The sequence below is a fragment of the Chiloscyllium plagiosum genome, unplaced genomic scaffold (assembly GCF_037043375.1).
Source record: "Chiloscyllium plagiosum isolate Xiang-an unplaced genomic scaffold, Cpla_swu_hap1 HiC_scaffold_3, whole genome shotgun sequence".
Lineage (NCBI taxonomy): Eukaryota > Metazoa > Chordata > Chondrichthyes > Orectolobiformes > Hemiscylliidae > Chiloscyllium > Chiloscyllium plagiosum.
The window spans coordinates 87,009,486-87,025,414 of NW_028270141.1; the positions used below are offsets into that span (position 1 = coordinate 87,009,486).

Consider the following 15,929-nt stretch of genomic DNA (forward strand, 5'->3'; position numbering starts at 1 on the left):
CAGAAATAGGAAAGGTGCAGTCAACTTGTTGGGTGTTTACTATAGGCCCCCCAATAGCAGCAGATATGTGGAGAAACAGATTGGGAAACAGATTTTGGAAAGGTGCAGAAGCCACAGGGTAGTAGTCATGGGCGACTTCAACTTCCCAAATATTGGTTGGAAGCTCTTTAGATCAAGTAGATTGGATGGGGCGGTGTTTGTGCAGTGTGTCCAGGAAGCTTTTCTAACTCAGTATGTAGATTGTCCGACCAGAGGGGAGGCCATATTGGATTTGGTACTCAGTAACGAACCGGGACAAGTGATGGGCTTGTTAGTGGGTGAACATTTTGGTGATGGTGACCACAATTCTGTGACTTTCACCTTGGTTATGGAGAGAGATAGGTGCGTGCAACAGGGTAGGTTTTACAATTGGGGGAAGGGTAAATACGATGCTGTAAGACAGGATCTGAGGAGCATAAGTTGGGAGCATAGGCTGTCAGGGAAGGATGTCGTGGAAATGTGGAACTTTTTCAAGGAACAGATACGACGTGTCCTTGATATGTATGTACCTGTCAGGCAGGAAAGAAATGGTCGTGTGAGGGAACCTTGGTTGACGAGGGAGATTGAATGTCTAGTAAAGAAGAAGAAGGAGGTTTACATAAGGTTGAGGAAACAGGGTTCAGACAGAGCAGTGGAGGGATACAGGATAGCCAGAAGGGACCTGAAGAAAGGGATTAGGAGAGCTAAGAGAGGGCATGAAAAATCCTTGGCGGGTAGGATCAAGGATAACCCCAAGGCATTTTATGCGTATGTGAGAAACATGAGAATGACGAGAACGAGGGTAGGTCCGATCAAGGACAGTAGTGGGAGATTGTGTATTGAGTCGGAAGAGATAGGAGAGGTCTTGAATGAGTACTTTTCTTCAGTATTTACGATCGCGAGGGACCGTATTGTTGAAGAGGAGAGTGTGAAACGGACTGGTAAGTTAGAAGAGATACTTGTTAGGAAGGAAGATGTGTTGGACATTTTGATCAACTTGAAGATAGACAAGTCCCCCGGGCCTGACGGGATATATCCTAGGATTATGTGGGAAGCAAGAGAGGAAATTGCAGTACCGTTGGCAATGATCTTTTCGTCTTCACTGTCAACGGGAGTGGTACCAGGGGACTGGAGAGTGGCGAATGTTGTGCCCCTGTTCAAAAAAGGGAATAGGGATAACCCCGGGAATTACAGGCCAGTTAGTCTTACTTCGGTGGTAGGCAAAGTAATGGAAAGGGTACTGAGGGATAGGACTTATGAGTATCTGGAAAGACACTGCTTGATTAGGGATAGCCAGCACGGATTTGTGAAGGGTAGGTCTTGCCTTACAAGTCTTATTGAATTCTTTGAGGAGGTGACCAAGCATGTGGATGAGGGTAGAGCAGTGGATGTAGTATACATGGATTTTAGTAAGGCATTTGATAAGGTTCCCCATGGTAGGCTTATGCGGAAAGTCAGGAGGCATGGGATAGAGGGAAATTTGGCCAATTGGATAGAAAACTGGCTAACCGGTCGAAGTCAGAGAGTGGTGGTAGATGGTAAATATTCAGCCTGGAGCCCAGTTGCAAGTGGAGTTCCGCAGGGATCAGTTCTGGGTCCTCTGCTGTTTGTAATTTTTATTAATGACTTGGATGAGGGAGTCGAAGGGTTGGTCAGTAAATTTGCAGATGATACGAAGATTGGTGGAGTTGTGGATAGTGAGGAGGGCTGTTGTTGGCTGCAAAGGGACTTAGATATGATGCAGAGCTGGGCTGAGGAGTGGCAGATGGAGTTCAACCCTGCCAAGTGTGAGGTTGTCCATTTTGGAAGGTCAAATAAGAATGCGGAATACAGGGTTAACGGTAGGGTTCTTAGTCAGGTGGAGGAACAGAGGGATCTTGGGGTCTATGTACATAGATCCTTGAAAGTTGCCACTCAGGTGGATAGAGCTTGTAAGAAGGCCAATGGTGTATTAGCGTTCATTAGCAGAGGGATTGAATTCAAGAGTCGTGAAGTGATGTTACAGCTGAACAGGACTTTGGTTAGGCCACATTTGGAGTACTGTGTGCAGTTCTGGTCGCCTCACTTTAGGAAAGATGTGGAAGCTTTGGAGAGGGTGCAGAGAAGATTTACCAGGATGTTGCCTGGAATGGAGAATAGGTCGTACGAGGATAGGTTGAGAGTGCTAGGCCTTTTCTCGTTGGAACGGCGAAGGATGAGGGGTGACTTGATAGAGGTTTATCAGATGATCAGAGGAATAGATAGAGTAGACAGTCAGAAACTTTTTCCCCGGGTACAACAGAGTGTTACAAGGGGACATAAATTTAAGGTGAAGGGTGGAAGGTATAGAGGAGATGTCAGGGGTGGGTTCTTTACCCAGAGAGTGGTGGGGGCATGGAATGCGCTGTCTGTGGGAGTGGTAGAGTCAGAATCATTGGTGACCTTTAAGCGGCAATTGGATAGGTACATGGATGGGTGCTTAAGCTAGGTCAAATGTTCGGCACAACATCGTGGGCCGAAGGGCCTGTTCTGTGCTGTATTGTTCTATGTTCTATGTTCTATGTTGTTAAAGCCCTGGAGAGTGTTCAAAGGAAATTTACTAGAATGATACCAGGAAAGAAGAATTTTAGATACAAGGAAGGATTTAGAGAAAGTTGGCATATTCTTCTTGGAGCAGAGAAGATTGAGAGGTGACCTTATTGAGATGTTCAAAATAATAAACAATTTTGATGAGGTAAACAAGGATATCTGTTTCCACTAGTTGGTATGTCAGTAACTAGGGGTCACAATTTCAAGATTTTCAGCAAGAGAGTTAGGAGTGAAATTAGGAGAAACTCGTTTACTCAGAGAGCTGTTAGGATTTGGAATGCGCTGCCTGGGAGGTGAATTGCATAGGACGTTTCAAGAGAGAGCTGGATATATATTTGAAAGTGATAAAAGAGCTTCAGAGATAGGACTGGAGAATGGAACCAGATGGGTGACACTTTTGGGATCCAGTACAGAGATGATGCATCGAATGGCATCCTCCTATCCTGTAAAATTCTGTGATTCTGTTTCTAAACCATGTTGAGGTATTGGAGCAAATACAGGGAAGAGCTAAATGGCTGATCCCAAAGCCTAAGGGAATGATGTAGAAGCAAAGCTGACTACTTTGGGTTAGTTCTCTTATCAAGAGAAGACTGAGAGGGGATAGGATAGTGAAATTCTGCTGCAGCATTGGAAAAGAATGTTGGCCTTTTATTGCTAGGGGGTTGGAGTTTAGAAATAGGGAAGTTTTTTGTCATAACTGTAGAGGGTGTTAGTGAGGCTGCACCCTGAGCAATGTGTATAGTTTTGGTCTAGTATTTAAGAAAGGATATACTGGCATTAAAGACAGTCAAAAGAAATTCAGTAGATTGACATTTCAAGAATAGATAAATAGGTTTGACATTTATTTGTTGGAGTTTAGAAGAATCTTACTGAGACATGAGATTCTAAAGTGGGTTTGACAGGATAGGTATTGAGATGGTTGCACAAGTGAGGAAGTCTTGAACTAGGGGGCATACTTACAGGATAAGATGGCACTAGTTTAAAACCAAGATGGTAAAGAATTTCTTCTGAGGTGGAATGAATGTCTGAAATTCTCTACCCCAGAGAGTTGCAGAGGCGATGTCACTACAAGTATTTAAAGAGGAGGCGGATAGATATTTGAAACATGATGGGTTGAGGGCTATGAGGAGTTGGCACGTGAGGAGTTGAGGCCTGGGGCAGGTCAGCTATGTCTTTTGAATGGTGGAACAGACTTGAGGGGCTGTGCGGTCTACTCAATCCATTATTTCTTATGTTTCTTATGATGTAATATTTAAATGGTAAGAACCGATAGAATCTCAAAATTTATATTGATGTTTACAACCAATAATTTCTTAAAGACAGACCATATGTGCCAAACCCTGAAGTTTGTTTTTTTTTGTATCAAGCTGCAAATATTTCCTAATGCAATACTTATGAGCAAAACATTCCTTTTAGAAAGTTCAACAAAGCAGGGAGCTATTGTCAATGGATAGATTGTCATTTATAGATGAATTTAATTTGAACCAGTCTCATAAAAGCATATGGTTTGCTCTTGTAAAATGTTTTTTATGGCAAACCTTGCCAAACTACTATGGCCTCAATGACTACTTGAACAGTCAATTAAAACTTCTGGCCAACAGCTCCCTCTCTCCTATTTTCACTTATGTGTATTCTTCAGTCTGAAAGGAAATTACTTCAAGACAAAACCCAATAAATTTTCAGTGTGAGGGGAGCCTTGTTTTCAGTTATAGGATATTCTAGAATAGCTAAAAAATGTGGGAACATTCCATTCTCACCAATGGATTGCAGTTGCCTGCTCTTGGGACATATATAAATGCAATAGCAATGGAAAGTTCACTGCAAACCATACTTTCAGACATAAATAACCTTATAAGGCACAGGGAAACTAAAGCTGCGAAACCCTTCAGATTTCCACTCTGGATCCTTATGGAATAGAAAATATGGGTATTGGTGCTAAAAAAACAGCTGTACTTATAGAAATCAAATCCAACCCGAGATCAAAATCGTATTTCAATGTTTAATTGTCCATCTATAGTAATTTTTAAAGATTACACATTTTGAGTACAAACATATTGTGTAATTGGTTCAATTATTTGGCTGGCTCACAGATTTTGAATTTTGGGTGGAAATGACATAAATTTAGAGCACCTTAGATCTTTAGCAGATTTCAAAATATTTTACAACCAAGTGAGTACCTTTAACTTGTAGAAAGCTTTCTACATAGGTAACAATGGCAGTTAATTTAAACATTAATTTGCCTCAAATCAGCAAAAAGAACGAATGGTGAATTAATCTGTTTTTAGTGGTGTTCAAGTAGTGAGTTTTTAGTAGTGAGGAAAGAATGTTGCTTTGAGACAAGAAACTCAAAATTGATTGTCAAAGTGTCAAACACTAAGACATGAAATGGGCAATTACACCTACAATGCAGTGGACCAGAAACACATGTTCACAAAGAATTGCATTGATAGCCATATTTGTAGTGACAGAAAAGAAGCTTCCTGGGATCACATCTGAAAGAGATATTAAGAATTTTGCCTATTTAAATAAGGTGTCAACACTGGCTTGAGACTGGAATATTTGGGTTACCCAAAATGCAGCCATGATTGGGATGACTGTACTTTCAGCAAACAAGACAATGTGCATACCCCGAATGATCTGGCATGTTTAAATATAAGACCACTGAGCCCAACAGGTCTGCTCTGCTACTCAATGAGACAGTGGTTAATCTAATACTCCTCAACTCTACTTCCCTGTCTTATTCCCATAACTCTTGATTCCCTTACTGATCGAAAATCTATTACAGTCTTGAGTATACTTAATGACTTACTCTCTACAACATTCAATGGTGAAAAGACTGCACAGATTCACTGTTCTGGGAGAAAAAAATCCTTTTCATCAGTCATAAATGGTTGGACACTTATTCTAAGACTTAGACCCTTTGGCCTTAGAATCTCCCATTAGGAGTAACAATGTCTCAGCATCTACCCTGTCATGCTCCTAAGAATCTTGTATGTTTCAACAAGATTGTCTCTCACTCTTCTAAACTCCAGTGAGCACAGGCCCAACCCTACTCAACTTATCCTCATAAGAAAATTCCTCCATACCTGGAATGAGCCTACTGAATGTCCTCCTGACTCCCACCAAGCCCAGTATATCTTTCCTTACATAAGCCGACTAAAGCTGTTCACAGTGTGTTCTGCCTTGTATAATTTTAGCAAGATGTCCTGATTTTTATGTTCCATTCTCTGTGAAATAAAGACCAACAATATATTTGACTCTCTTACTCCCTGTTGAACACAGACGTAATCTTTTTTGTGATTTTGTGCAATTTAAATATTGTGTATAAAATATAATGACCTGAAAGCAGAGCTGGAAGGTACAGGAATGCTGATCCTTTCTCCAAATGCAAACCTTATGGACTTTTGCTGGCCACCGTGCTGAGAAGCATGCATGTACAAACCACCACATGGTGGGGGCTGGGGGGAGCGCAGGAGAAAGTTACCCTATTTTGCTGTCTTTCCAATCACCACCTGTGCAGAGGTATCAGTTTGCAAAAGCCCAGTGCCATTTTTCACTCGTGTTTCATCTGCTCCAGGTCTAACAAAGTATGGTTACTGCCACATTGCCCCGAAAACTTTATTCTTTTTGTACTACCATCCGTCCCTTGGAATCAATTGTGCAGAAAATCACTTTGGACCACAAATCCATCAGACATTGCTTGCAACGTCTTGATAAAAGAGATAGCGGATATGTTGAATAGATTGCATTGATGTCATTAACTTTTAAACAAGCATCAAGACATAAGTTGGCTGCTGGTGCGTAAGGCTCTCTCTATCAAATCCTTTCTGTGTGTCTGCAGTTCCATAGCCTCAACACATTGCTGTTAAGGCAATTGCATTTGGCTTGACTATTTGAGAAGCTTATAGAAAGCACGCTTACATTTAATACATAATTAAGGCCTCTCAAAAATTACTTCAGACAAAAGAGAAGTGGGATGATTTCAGGAATATACAGTTCACAGAGAACCCACAAAAATAGTGAGTCCATTAGAAACATAGAATATAAGAGCAGGATTGGGCTATTTGATGTTTCAAGTCTGCTCTGCCATTCCATATGATCTCGGCTGGTCATCCAATTCAGTATCCTGTTCCTGCTTTCTCCCCAGATCTTTTGATCCCTTTAGAATTAAACAGTACATGGGAGTGTTGCAGCAATTGATTTGTACATATAAAAGTGGCCACACAAACCAACCAACTAGTTCTTGACCAATTCATTGAATTCAAGTCCATGAAGTAGGGAAAGTCTATGCATAGTGTAGGATGATTTAACCTTGGAAAATGCAACCTTGGATAAGTGTAAGAAAATGTCAAAACTTAGCCAGTCCAAATCAAATCTGCCATGTTAGTTTAAAAGAAATGACACTGAAATGCACTCTCAGACCCTAGTTTGCACACAGCTTACTCAACCGGTTCATGGACAAACTTTGTGGATAAATGGATATCATCAGTCTCATCAGCAAATGCCCCATTGTGGGCAGAATCCATAAAAACCTTGCCCACATTATGGGGTATCTCTGGGCAGTTTCTCATCAATATTGATGGGAAGGTCCCTACATTTAATGGCAAACATTACAGGGGTGTTTACAGCTATCACTCTTCAAGATTACAATGACTTAATTACTTATTTCTTGGCAATAATGGTAATTTCAGTATGCTACAAAAACATAACCCTCAACAAGTTAATGTTTCATTTGGAAGTTTTAGGTGGATGGACCGTTTCACTATGCTTGAATTCAAATTGAAAGACACCACCGAATATGCATTCAGATAATTATATGCATAAATATGACACACTACACATGCTGGTATCCTTCTTTATTTACTGAATTAAGGAGTTCAAGTGATACTATTATACTCCTATATAGACTTATCAATTCCCCTAGTTTTGCAAAATTTGAAATGATTGCTGTTGGCAGGTGTAAACTGGAGCTGAAATGACAAGAAGCATTGAGCAAATTGATGTATCACCTTGGACTTCAAATCTATTCATTGAACACTGCACAAATGATGAAGCTACAAACATATACCTGAGTGGGAGCTGGCCATTCAGCCCCTCGAATCACTGTAACAGAACCTCCAATAACAAGGGGCAATGCTGAAAGTGGGACTGAACAACAGAGCTTGAGCAAGTATGTCAGGATCTCCACTAGTAGGTGGCAATGATGAGCAGGCAGCTGCAGCAGTCAAATGTGCCCTCTTTGGGGGTGAAAATATGTATGTTTTAGGAAAAGAGGGATCGTGGGAAGAAGGACCAGGGAGATGAAGGATGCTGCAATCCAATGTAGATCACAGACTTCATTCCGTGTGAATATTTCCTTGCTCAATCTTTGTTTCCCTTCATGTTTATAATTATCTTATAACAGTGGAATGCCTACTTCATGATCTTTGGGCTATCCATGTGTTCAACTTTCATTTTATAGAAAAAGTAGACCGTTCAGCCTCTTGTGTATTATCCACTATTCAATGAGATCGTGGCTGATCTAATTGTCATCTCAAACCTGCATTCCTGTCACCCTCAACAAACATCTATCCACCTCTGCCTTAGAGATATTCAAGGACTCTGCTTCCATCGCATTTTCGAGAGATGGGTTCCAAAGACTCACAGCCCTCATAGAAAAGATGTATTGCCTGGTACCCCCAAAATGTTTACATCCCTCTTTGAATATGCTGACGAATATTGTGTACAGATGTAGTCTCTGCAGTGCCTTTATAGTTTAACATAACCTCCCTACTCTCGTTTTCAATTCTTCTTGCATTAAATGATAACATTTTATGAGCTTTCCTAATTGCCTCTCATACCTGTACAACTTTTGTGAGTCAAACACAAGCAACCCAGGCCTTCTGGCTTAGGGGTAAGAATACTACCACCACAACACAAGTGCCCACTATGAGTGAATGCTAATGATAACTTATGATTATATTCAGCTTTGTTACCTCTATAGAGAGGGACATCAGCGATCAATGATAGACAAGACTGAAGGAACCATCTTCTGGAATGCACCATAAGTGCTAACCTTAGTTGATAGGTGTATTTCATTACTGAAGGATATCCTTTGTGATTAACAAAAGCTGCAACAAAACTAAGGCTTTGGTGTACAAGTGATATCTGAAGATAGCTCCATCACACACTGAGCTTTGTGAAGATTGCGAAGTCATAAAATGATATTGAAAGTTCTTGGATTATAGGAAGTGAATACCTGTCTGGAATGATAGCTTTGCCAACTGCCTAGACGTTGATGTGAAAGTAACTCCTTTACTCAAGAAGGGAGGGATACAACAAGTCAGAAACTACAGGCTCCATCTGCCACTGAGAAGGATGTAAAACTTAGAACATAGAACATAGAACCATACAGCGCAGAACAGGCCCTTCGGCCCTTGATGTTGCGCCGACCTGTGAACTATTCTCAGCTCATCCCTCTACACTATGCCAAAATCATCCATGTGCTTATCTAAGGATTGTTTAAATCTCCCTAATGTGGCTGAGTTGACTACATTAGCAGGTAGGGCATTCCACGCCCTTACCACTCTCTGCATAAAGAACCTGCCTCTGACATCTGTCTTAAATCTATCACCCCTCAATTTGTAGTTGTGCCCTCTCGTATAAGCTGATGTCATCATCCTAGGAAAAAGTATTTCACTGTCTACCCTATCTAATCCTCTGATCATCTTGTATGTCTCTATCAAATCCCCCTTAGCCTTCTTCTTTCCAATGAGAACAGACCCAAGTCCCTCAGCCTTTCCTCATAAGACCTTCCCTCCAGACCAGGCAACATCCTCTGCACCTTTTCCAATGCTTCCACATCCTTTCTGTAATGGGGCGACTAGAACTGAACACAATATTCCAAGTGTGGCCGCACCAGCATTTTGTATAGTTGCAGCATGATATTGCGGTTCCGGAACTCAATCCCTCTACCAATTAAACCTAACACACTGCATGCCTTCTTCACATCACTATCCACCTGGGTGGCAACTTTCAGGGGTCTATGCATATGGACTCCAAGATCCCTCTGCACATCCACACTACCAAGAATCGTCCCATTGACCCAGTACTCTGCCTTACTGTTATTCTTCCCAAAGAGCATCACCTCACATCTAGCTGCATTGAACTCCATTTGCCACCTCTCAGCCCAATTCTGTAGTTTATCCAAGTCCCCCTGCAACCTGTAACATTTTTCCAAACTATCCACTACTCCACCGACTTTAGTGTCGTCTGCAAATTTACTAATCCATCCACCTATGCCTGCGTCTAAGTCATTTATAAAAATGACAAACAGCAGTGGTCCCAAAACAGATCCTTGTGGCACACCACTCGTAACCGGATTCCAGGCTGAATATTTTCCATCAACCACCACTTGCTGCCTTCTTCCAGAAAGCCGGTTTCTAATCCAAACTGCTAAATCACCCTCAATCCCATGCCTCTGCATTTTCTCCATCAGCCTACCATGTGGAGCCTTATCAAAGGCTTTACTGAAGTCCATGTACACCACGGCACTGCCCTACCTTCATCTACATGCTTGGTCACCTTCTCAAAAAACTCAATGAGGTTTGTGAGACACGACCTGCCCTTGACGAAACCATGTTGTCTATCTGAAATCAAATTTTGCTTGCTAGATGATTATAAATCTTAGCTCTTATAATCCTTTCCAAAACCTTTCTTACTACAGAAGTAAGGCTCACTGGTCTATAATTACCTGGGTCATTTCTGCTGCCCTTCTTAAACAATGGCACAACATTTGCAATCCTCCAGTCATCAGGTACTAAACCCGTAGACAATGTTACAAGCTATTATTATACACATTATGGGCACTTAGATAAGATCAAGGTAATCAGGATGAGTCCACATGGTTTTGTGAGTGTTAAATCATGTTTGACCAATCTATTGGAGTTGCTTGTGAAGGGAGCATGTGTGGTCAATTAAGGGGAATCTGTGAACTTATTGTCCTCAGATTTCTAGAAGGCATTTGACAAGATGTCACATCAAAAGTTATTGCGGATAGTAAAAGGTCATGGTATAGGAAATAGCTAATAGGCCTAAATGCAAGATTGGCTGGCTAACAAGAAGCAAAGGCATAAAGGTATATTTTTGGTTTGGCAAGCTGTGCCACAGGGCTCAGTGCTTGGACTTCAACTGTTGACAATTTATATAAATGACTTAGATGAACAACTGGAGGAAATGTTTGCCAAAATTTGCTGAAAATATGAGGGTAGGCATGAAAACTGTGAAAGGGATATAGAGTACAACTAAAAGATGATGAGAGACTGTGTATATCCCTGAGATGCACACAAGAAGAACATGCAAACTCCACCCATACAGTCACCCAAAGCTGAAATTGAACCTGGGTCTGTGGTGCGGTGAGGCAGCAGTGCTAACCACAGTGCCACCCCATTGATTAGCTTAGTACTAATAAATGTTAGATAGCAATGATTTTTCTGTTTTGTTTAAAATTAATGTATTATGCAGATATTTTTGTTACATCTTCACATTGAACAGTGCCAACTACATACTGATCCAGTTATGTAAAAGATAATGATATCTTCTAAATCCTGTTGATTGTTTAATATCTGCCCTGCCTTCTATTTTTGTATTATCTGCAAACGTGGAGCTAAAAACATATATTTAATGTAGTGAAAATTTATTCTAAAGTATCATTGTTTTGGTTGTTTCTTCTTCCTTTTTCAGGCATTAACACGAGCTGCTTTTGCAATACACCATTGAGAGGACATATTTCCGATTTCATGTATACATGTGCACATCATCCACAGTATTTTGAACTTGATGCCACTTGAATAATTTACAATGAGGAGAGGAAATCAGCACTAAATCATGACAGTGCTTTGTAATGACAGTTTGGAACTAGAGATCATTCTGTAAAATTAGACATATTAAACTGAACAAATGTGGAAGCAGCTATGGGAATGGAAACTTCACATCTAGTGGTTTTGTAAAATGTAGTCCACCTAACAAGTGTACTTTTGACCCAGTTTATTTTGGCAAATTTGGTGTTTTGCAGAATAGAAACAAACACATCCATTCATTTGGTCAAAGCTAAACTCACACCAAGAATGCACCTGAGTAGTCTTAAGATATTGATCATAGCTACTTTTCAGTAGTTGCACCTGGATAATTTGCTAAACAATCTGTTTTTTCACTTTTAAACTATAATTATATCCTTTTAGAAAATTGGACTAATGGTTGGCTCCCTCTATGAAGTACATTTTCTTTTCTTAAAAAAATACAATTTTTCAGAAAGCTACATCTGACTATGACACCCTGATGTTGAAAGTGTCACTGATATGGTGTTTTTTCTCTGCAAAATGTTCATACTTTGGGATTCAAATTCCAGCCAGCATCAAGGGATTTTCAGCACTTCTCTGTGGGCCTTTGAAAAAATCAATGCCAAATGTGCAGTATTGTACAGGATCTCACAAATAATAATGTCTGATGTTTTATTTAACTAAAGGTATCTTTATTGTATTTCACAGGTCCTGCATTGATCTTACCTATTTTTGGTAGCACTTTGTCTTTCTTGATCTGAGAGTGGAGGTTTGCTTTTTGTGCCAGGAAAGACCAATCACATGGATTCTGACAGATAATGTGAGACCTGCAGTGATCTCTGACAGAGACTGTTCTTTTCAAGGAAGCCATATCTGTAACAAAAAATATGTTTATGTTTATGGGATAATTGTCCAATTCTGTTCCAAATGGATGAAAAATTTTGCACAGGAAATAGCTGCATTTGTAGGAAGCAGTGCCAGCAGAAGAGGGTCCTGGCAGCTGCAACCAGGAGGAAAATGACCCTTTTGATGAAATTATTTGATTCGAAAAATTTATTCTGGATCTGTCAAGAAATTATATGTGCCAACTCTGATAGCAAAATGGACAAGTATATGATGTTGTGGGACATAATAACATCTGGAACATAGGCCTCAACAGCAGGAGTAGGCCAACCAGAACTTTGAGCCAGCTCCATCATTCAAGATCCTGGCTAATCTAACTTAGACCTCTGCTCCCTGATTCCCTTGTCTAACAAAAATCTCTTGAACTCAAGCCTTGAATAAATTTAAAGACATAGCATCCACTACCTTCTGGAGGCAAAAATTTTACCTTCTAATGACACTTTGAGAGAAATGACTTCTTGTCAGAAGTGTCTTAAAAGGGATACTTCTTATCCTTAAGTTAGATCTCTTAGGCTCCTTTATAAGCAGGAACATCCTCTCATTGTTTTCTTAATTCATTCATGGGATGTGGGTGTCACTGGCTAGGTCAGCGTTTATTGCCCATCCCTAATTCCCCGGAGGTTAGTTTAAGACTCAACCATATTGCTATGGGTCTGGGGTAACATTTAGGCCAGACCAGGTAAGGCTGGCAGTTTCCTACTCTAAAGGACATTACTTAACCAGATGGACTTTTCCCAACAATTGACGATGGATTCATGGTCATCATTCGATTCTTAATTCCATATTTTTTTAATTGAATTCAAATTCCACCATCTGTTGTGATGCAATTAGAACCTGGGTCTCCAGGACATTATGTAGGTCTCAGGATTAATAATTTAGTAATAATACCACTAGGCCATCACGTCCCCAGTCCTTCTCTATCCTATATAAACCCTACAACAACTTAGACGTTTCTGTGCAATGGCTATGATTGCTACCTTTGCTGTGTACTTCTAGAAGTCAGTGTCACACTTGGACCTTGGAGGCTCACACAGCCAGAAAGAAAATTAGGGAAAATGCTGACTCCCCCCCCCCACCTCCACTGTCTTCTCAGGAAGAGCACTAAAGTTGCAGGGTGATAAGAGGGAAACAAAATCCCCATTTTTCTTTGCTAAAACGGCAATCCTAATTTTCAAACAGTGTCCCCAAACTCACCCCCAAGAGAAAACATCCTCTCCATGTCCATCTTGGCAAGTTCATTCATGATCTTTTATACTTCAATCAAATCACTGTTCACTGTTCTGAACTCCAGCAAAAACAAGCCCAAGTCTGTCCAAACTTTCCTCCTAATACAACCCGCTTAATCCAGGTATAATTTAGTATGAGCAAATAGCTTGAAGGGGAGTAAGGTGGAAAAGAACATTTGTTGTCTATAGCAAGATAAATGTCCCAGATTTAGACCTAAACTTCCAAATTCAACATTGGGGTAAACAGTTTTATCCTTGTGAGTGAATACGAATTGTTTTTCCATTTTCTACTCATGATTTTGAGCATTATATTAAGGACTAATGATTCTTTCTGTGGTCAACTATTCAAAGTCCAGAATGTCCTAGTAGTTTTTTTTTCTGGGATATAAAAAGAGCTATTCTGTTAATGTCTGACAGTTAAATGAAAATCTAAAAAGAGCAATATATCAATTTGATACTGTTAAAGAGTCACACGTTGAAGAACAGTGTATTCTACCAGTGTTCTGAGTAATGTTTATTTCTAAACCAACACGAGTATAAGAAAACATTACTTAATTGTTTTGGTCCCCGCTGATTGTGGGAACTTGCTGTGTGCAAACACACTGCAGTATTCATCTAGATTTATGTAAAAAAATAACTGCACTACAGAAGTATTTAATCAGTTTGGAGTTATTTGTGGGGGGATTTTGGGGTAAGGAAAGTTGTTTAGTCATCAAGTTCTTCCTTAAATAATTAAATTGTTTTTTGACATTGGAAAAAGTAAACCAATTCTTTCAGTATGGTATTTTCCAAACATTAAGATTTTCTATTTAGTATTTGTTTTAACCTCATGTTGGAAAAGTTTTAAAACTGGAAATATCTCAACTGCACAGTAAGTTGATCAACATCTAAAAGAGGAGAAAGGCATGTTAATGGCTTGGATTTACATCAGCAGAGCAGAATCTCAGTGAGTTTGAGACCATATTAAATAACAGAACCGGAGGAACTCTATCAGTCCAACATCCTTGTTCTGACTCTCTTAAAGAGTTACCTGCTGAATTCCCTTACCTTGCCTGTTCTCTTGCCTTTCACTCCACTTTTACCCAAACGTTTATTCAATTTCACTTTAATAGTTGCAACATTGTTCTTGCTAGATTACTTCAAATCTGTTTTTGTAAAAGTATATTCCGGCTTGAGTGCTGGTCTTAAATGTATGTCCTCAGTTGATGGAGCAGAAGGTAGGAGGAGAGGCAGGGCAATTCCGACCCTCAAACCTGCTCTGCTCCTTAGTGCAATCATAGCTGATCTCATCTTGGCCTCAACTCCACTTTCTTGCCCACCCTGCACAATCCATTTCTAATGAAAGATGTGTATATCTACTCCTTTACCTAATGTCCAGCGTCCACCATACTCTAGGGGTAAAGAATTCCACAAATTCATAACCCTTTGAGAGAATTTTTAATTTCTCCACACTTCTGATTTAATCTGCTATTCCTTATCATAAAACTATGGCTCCTCGTTCTAGATTTCCTCACATGAGCAAGCATCTTTTTATGTTGTTATTCCCATAAAGCACTTTAAGTTCAATTTATAGCAAATGAAGAACAAAGCAGAGAAGAGTGGAGTGGCACATGTATATGTGCGTAATTCACTGAAAATGGCAAACCAGGTGGAGAAAGAAGTTAATATCTAGGGCTTTATTAAGACAGTACAAAAACAAGGAGGTTACACTGAATTGATACAAGCCACTCATTAGACCTGAGCTGGAGTATAACATTGAAGAGGGTTCAGAAGAAGTTTGTAAAAATGATTCCAGTGATGTGAAACTTATGAGGTTATGAGGATAGATTTGAGAGGTTGAGACTGCTCACGTTAGAAAGACAGGGGCCCAGAGGAGCTCTTAAATAAGTTTTCAAAATCTTAAAAAGTTTGTATAAAATAAATGGGGAGAAGCTCTTCACATTTTTTATAGAGAGCTGAGTCCACAGTTTTTTCATCCCACAACAATTCTGATTGTGAGGAGCCACACTAGATTCGAATAGTGCTGTCATATAACAAAGATTCAGGTTTCCTTAATTTATTCTTGACAAAATGAATACCTAACAAAATGCAGCATCTGCAGTCCTCACTTTCTCCTCGAAAATGAATACCTAATCAACTTTCACAGCCTAAACCACAATGCAGAAGCCCTCAATCAAGCTTTACAGCTGCAGCTTTAATGTGAGCCAGAGTGCGGCTCTGGGAGTGACAATGGACAACGATGGTGAGCGGCTGAGCCAGTGCCTCAGGCCACACGATCGCTTTTAAAATATAAAACACTGCAAAGTAGGGAAAGGCAATGTGCAAGCCCAGCGCAAGGCAGAGTGAACCCAGCACAGGATTGGGTAGACAGTGAGGCGTGCGTGTGTTGGGAGGGGGG

General features: G+C 40.2%; 1 protein-coding gene across 1 annotated transcript in view; it reads right to left on the reverse strand.

Annotated features, from left to right (window-relative positions):
* The window catches only part of LOC122546367 (uncharacterized), a 218,016-nt gene that overhangs the window by 163,566 nt on the left and 38,521 nt on the right, over positions 1 to 15,929 (reverse strand). Inside the window, exon 3 of the mRNA XM_043685104.2 lies at positions 12,129 to 12,275. Coding sequence (XP_043541039.2) covers positions 12,129 to 12,275 — 147 coding nt within the window. The remainder of the gene's footprint in view (positions 1 to 12,128; positions 12,276 to 15,929) is intronic.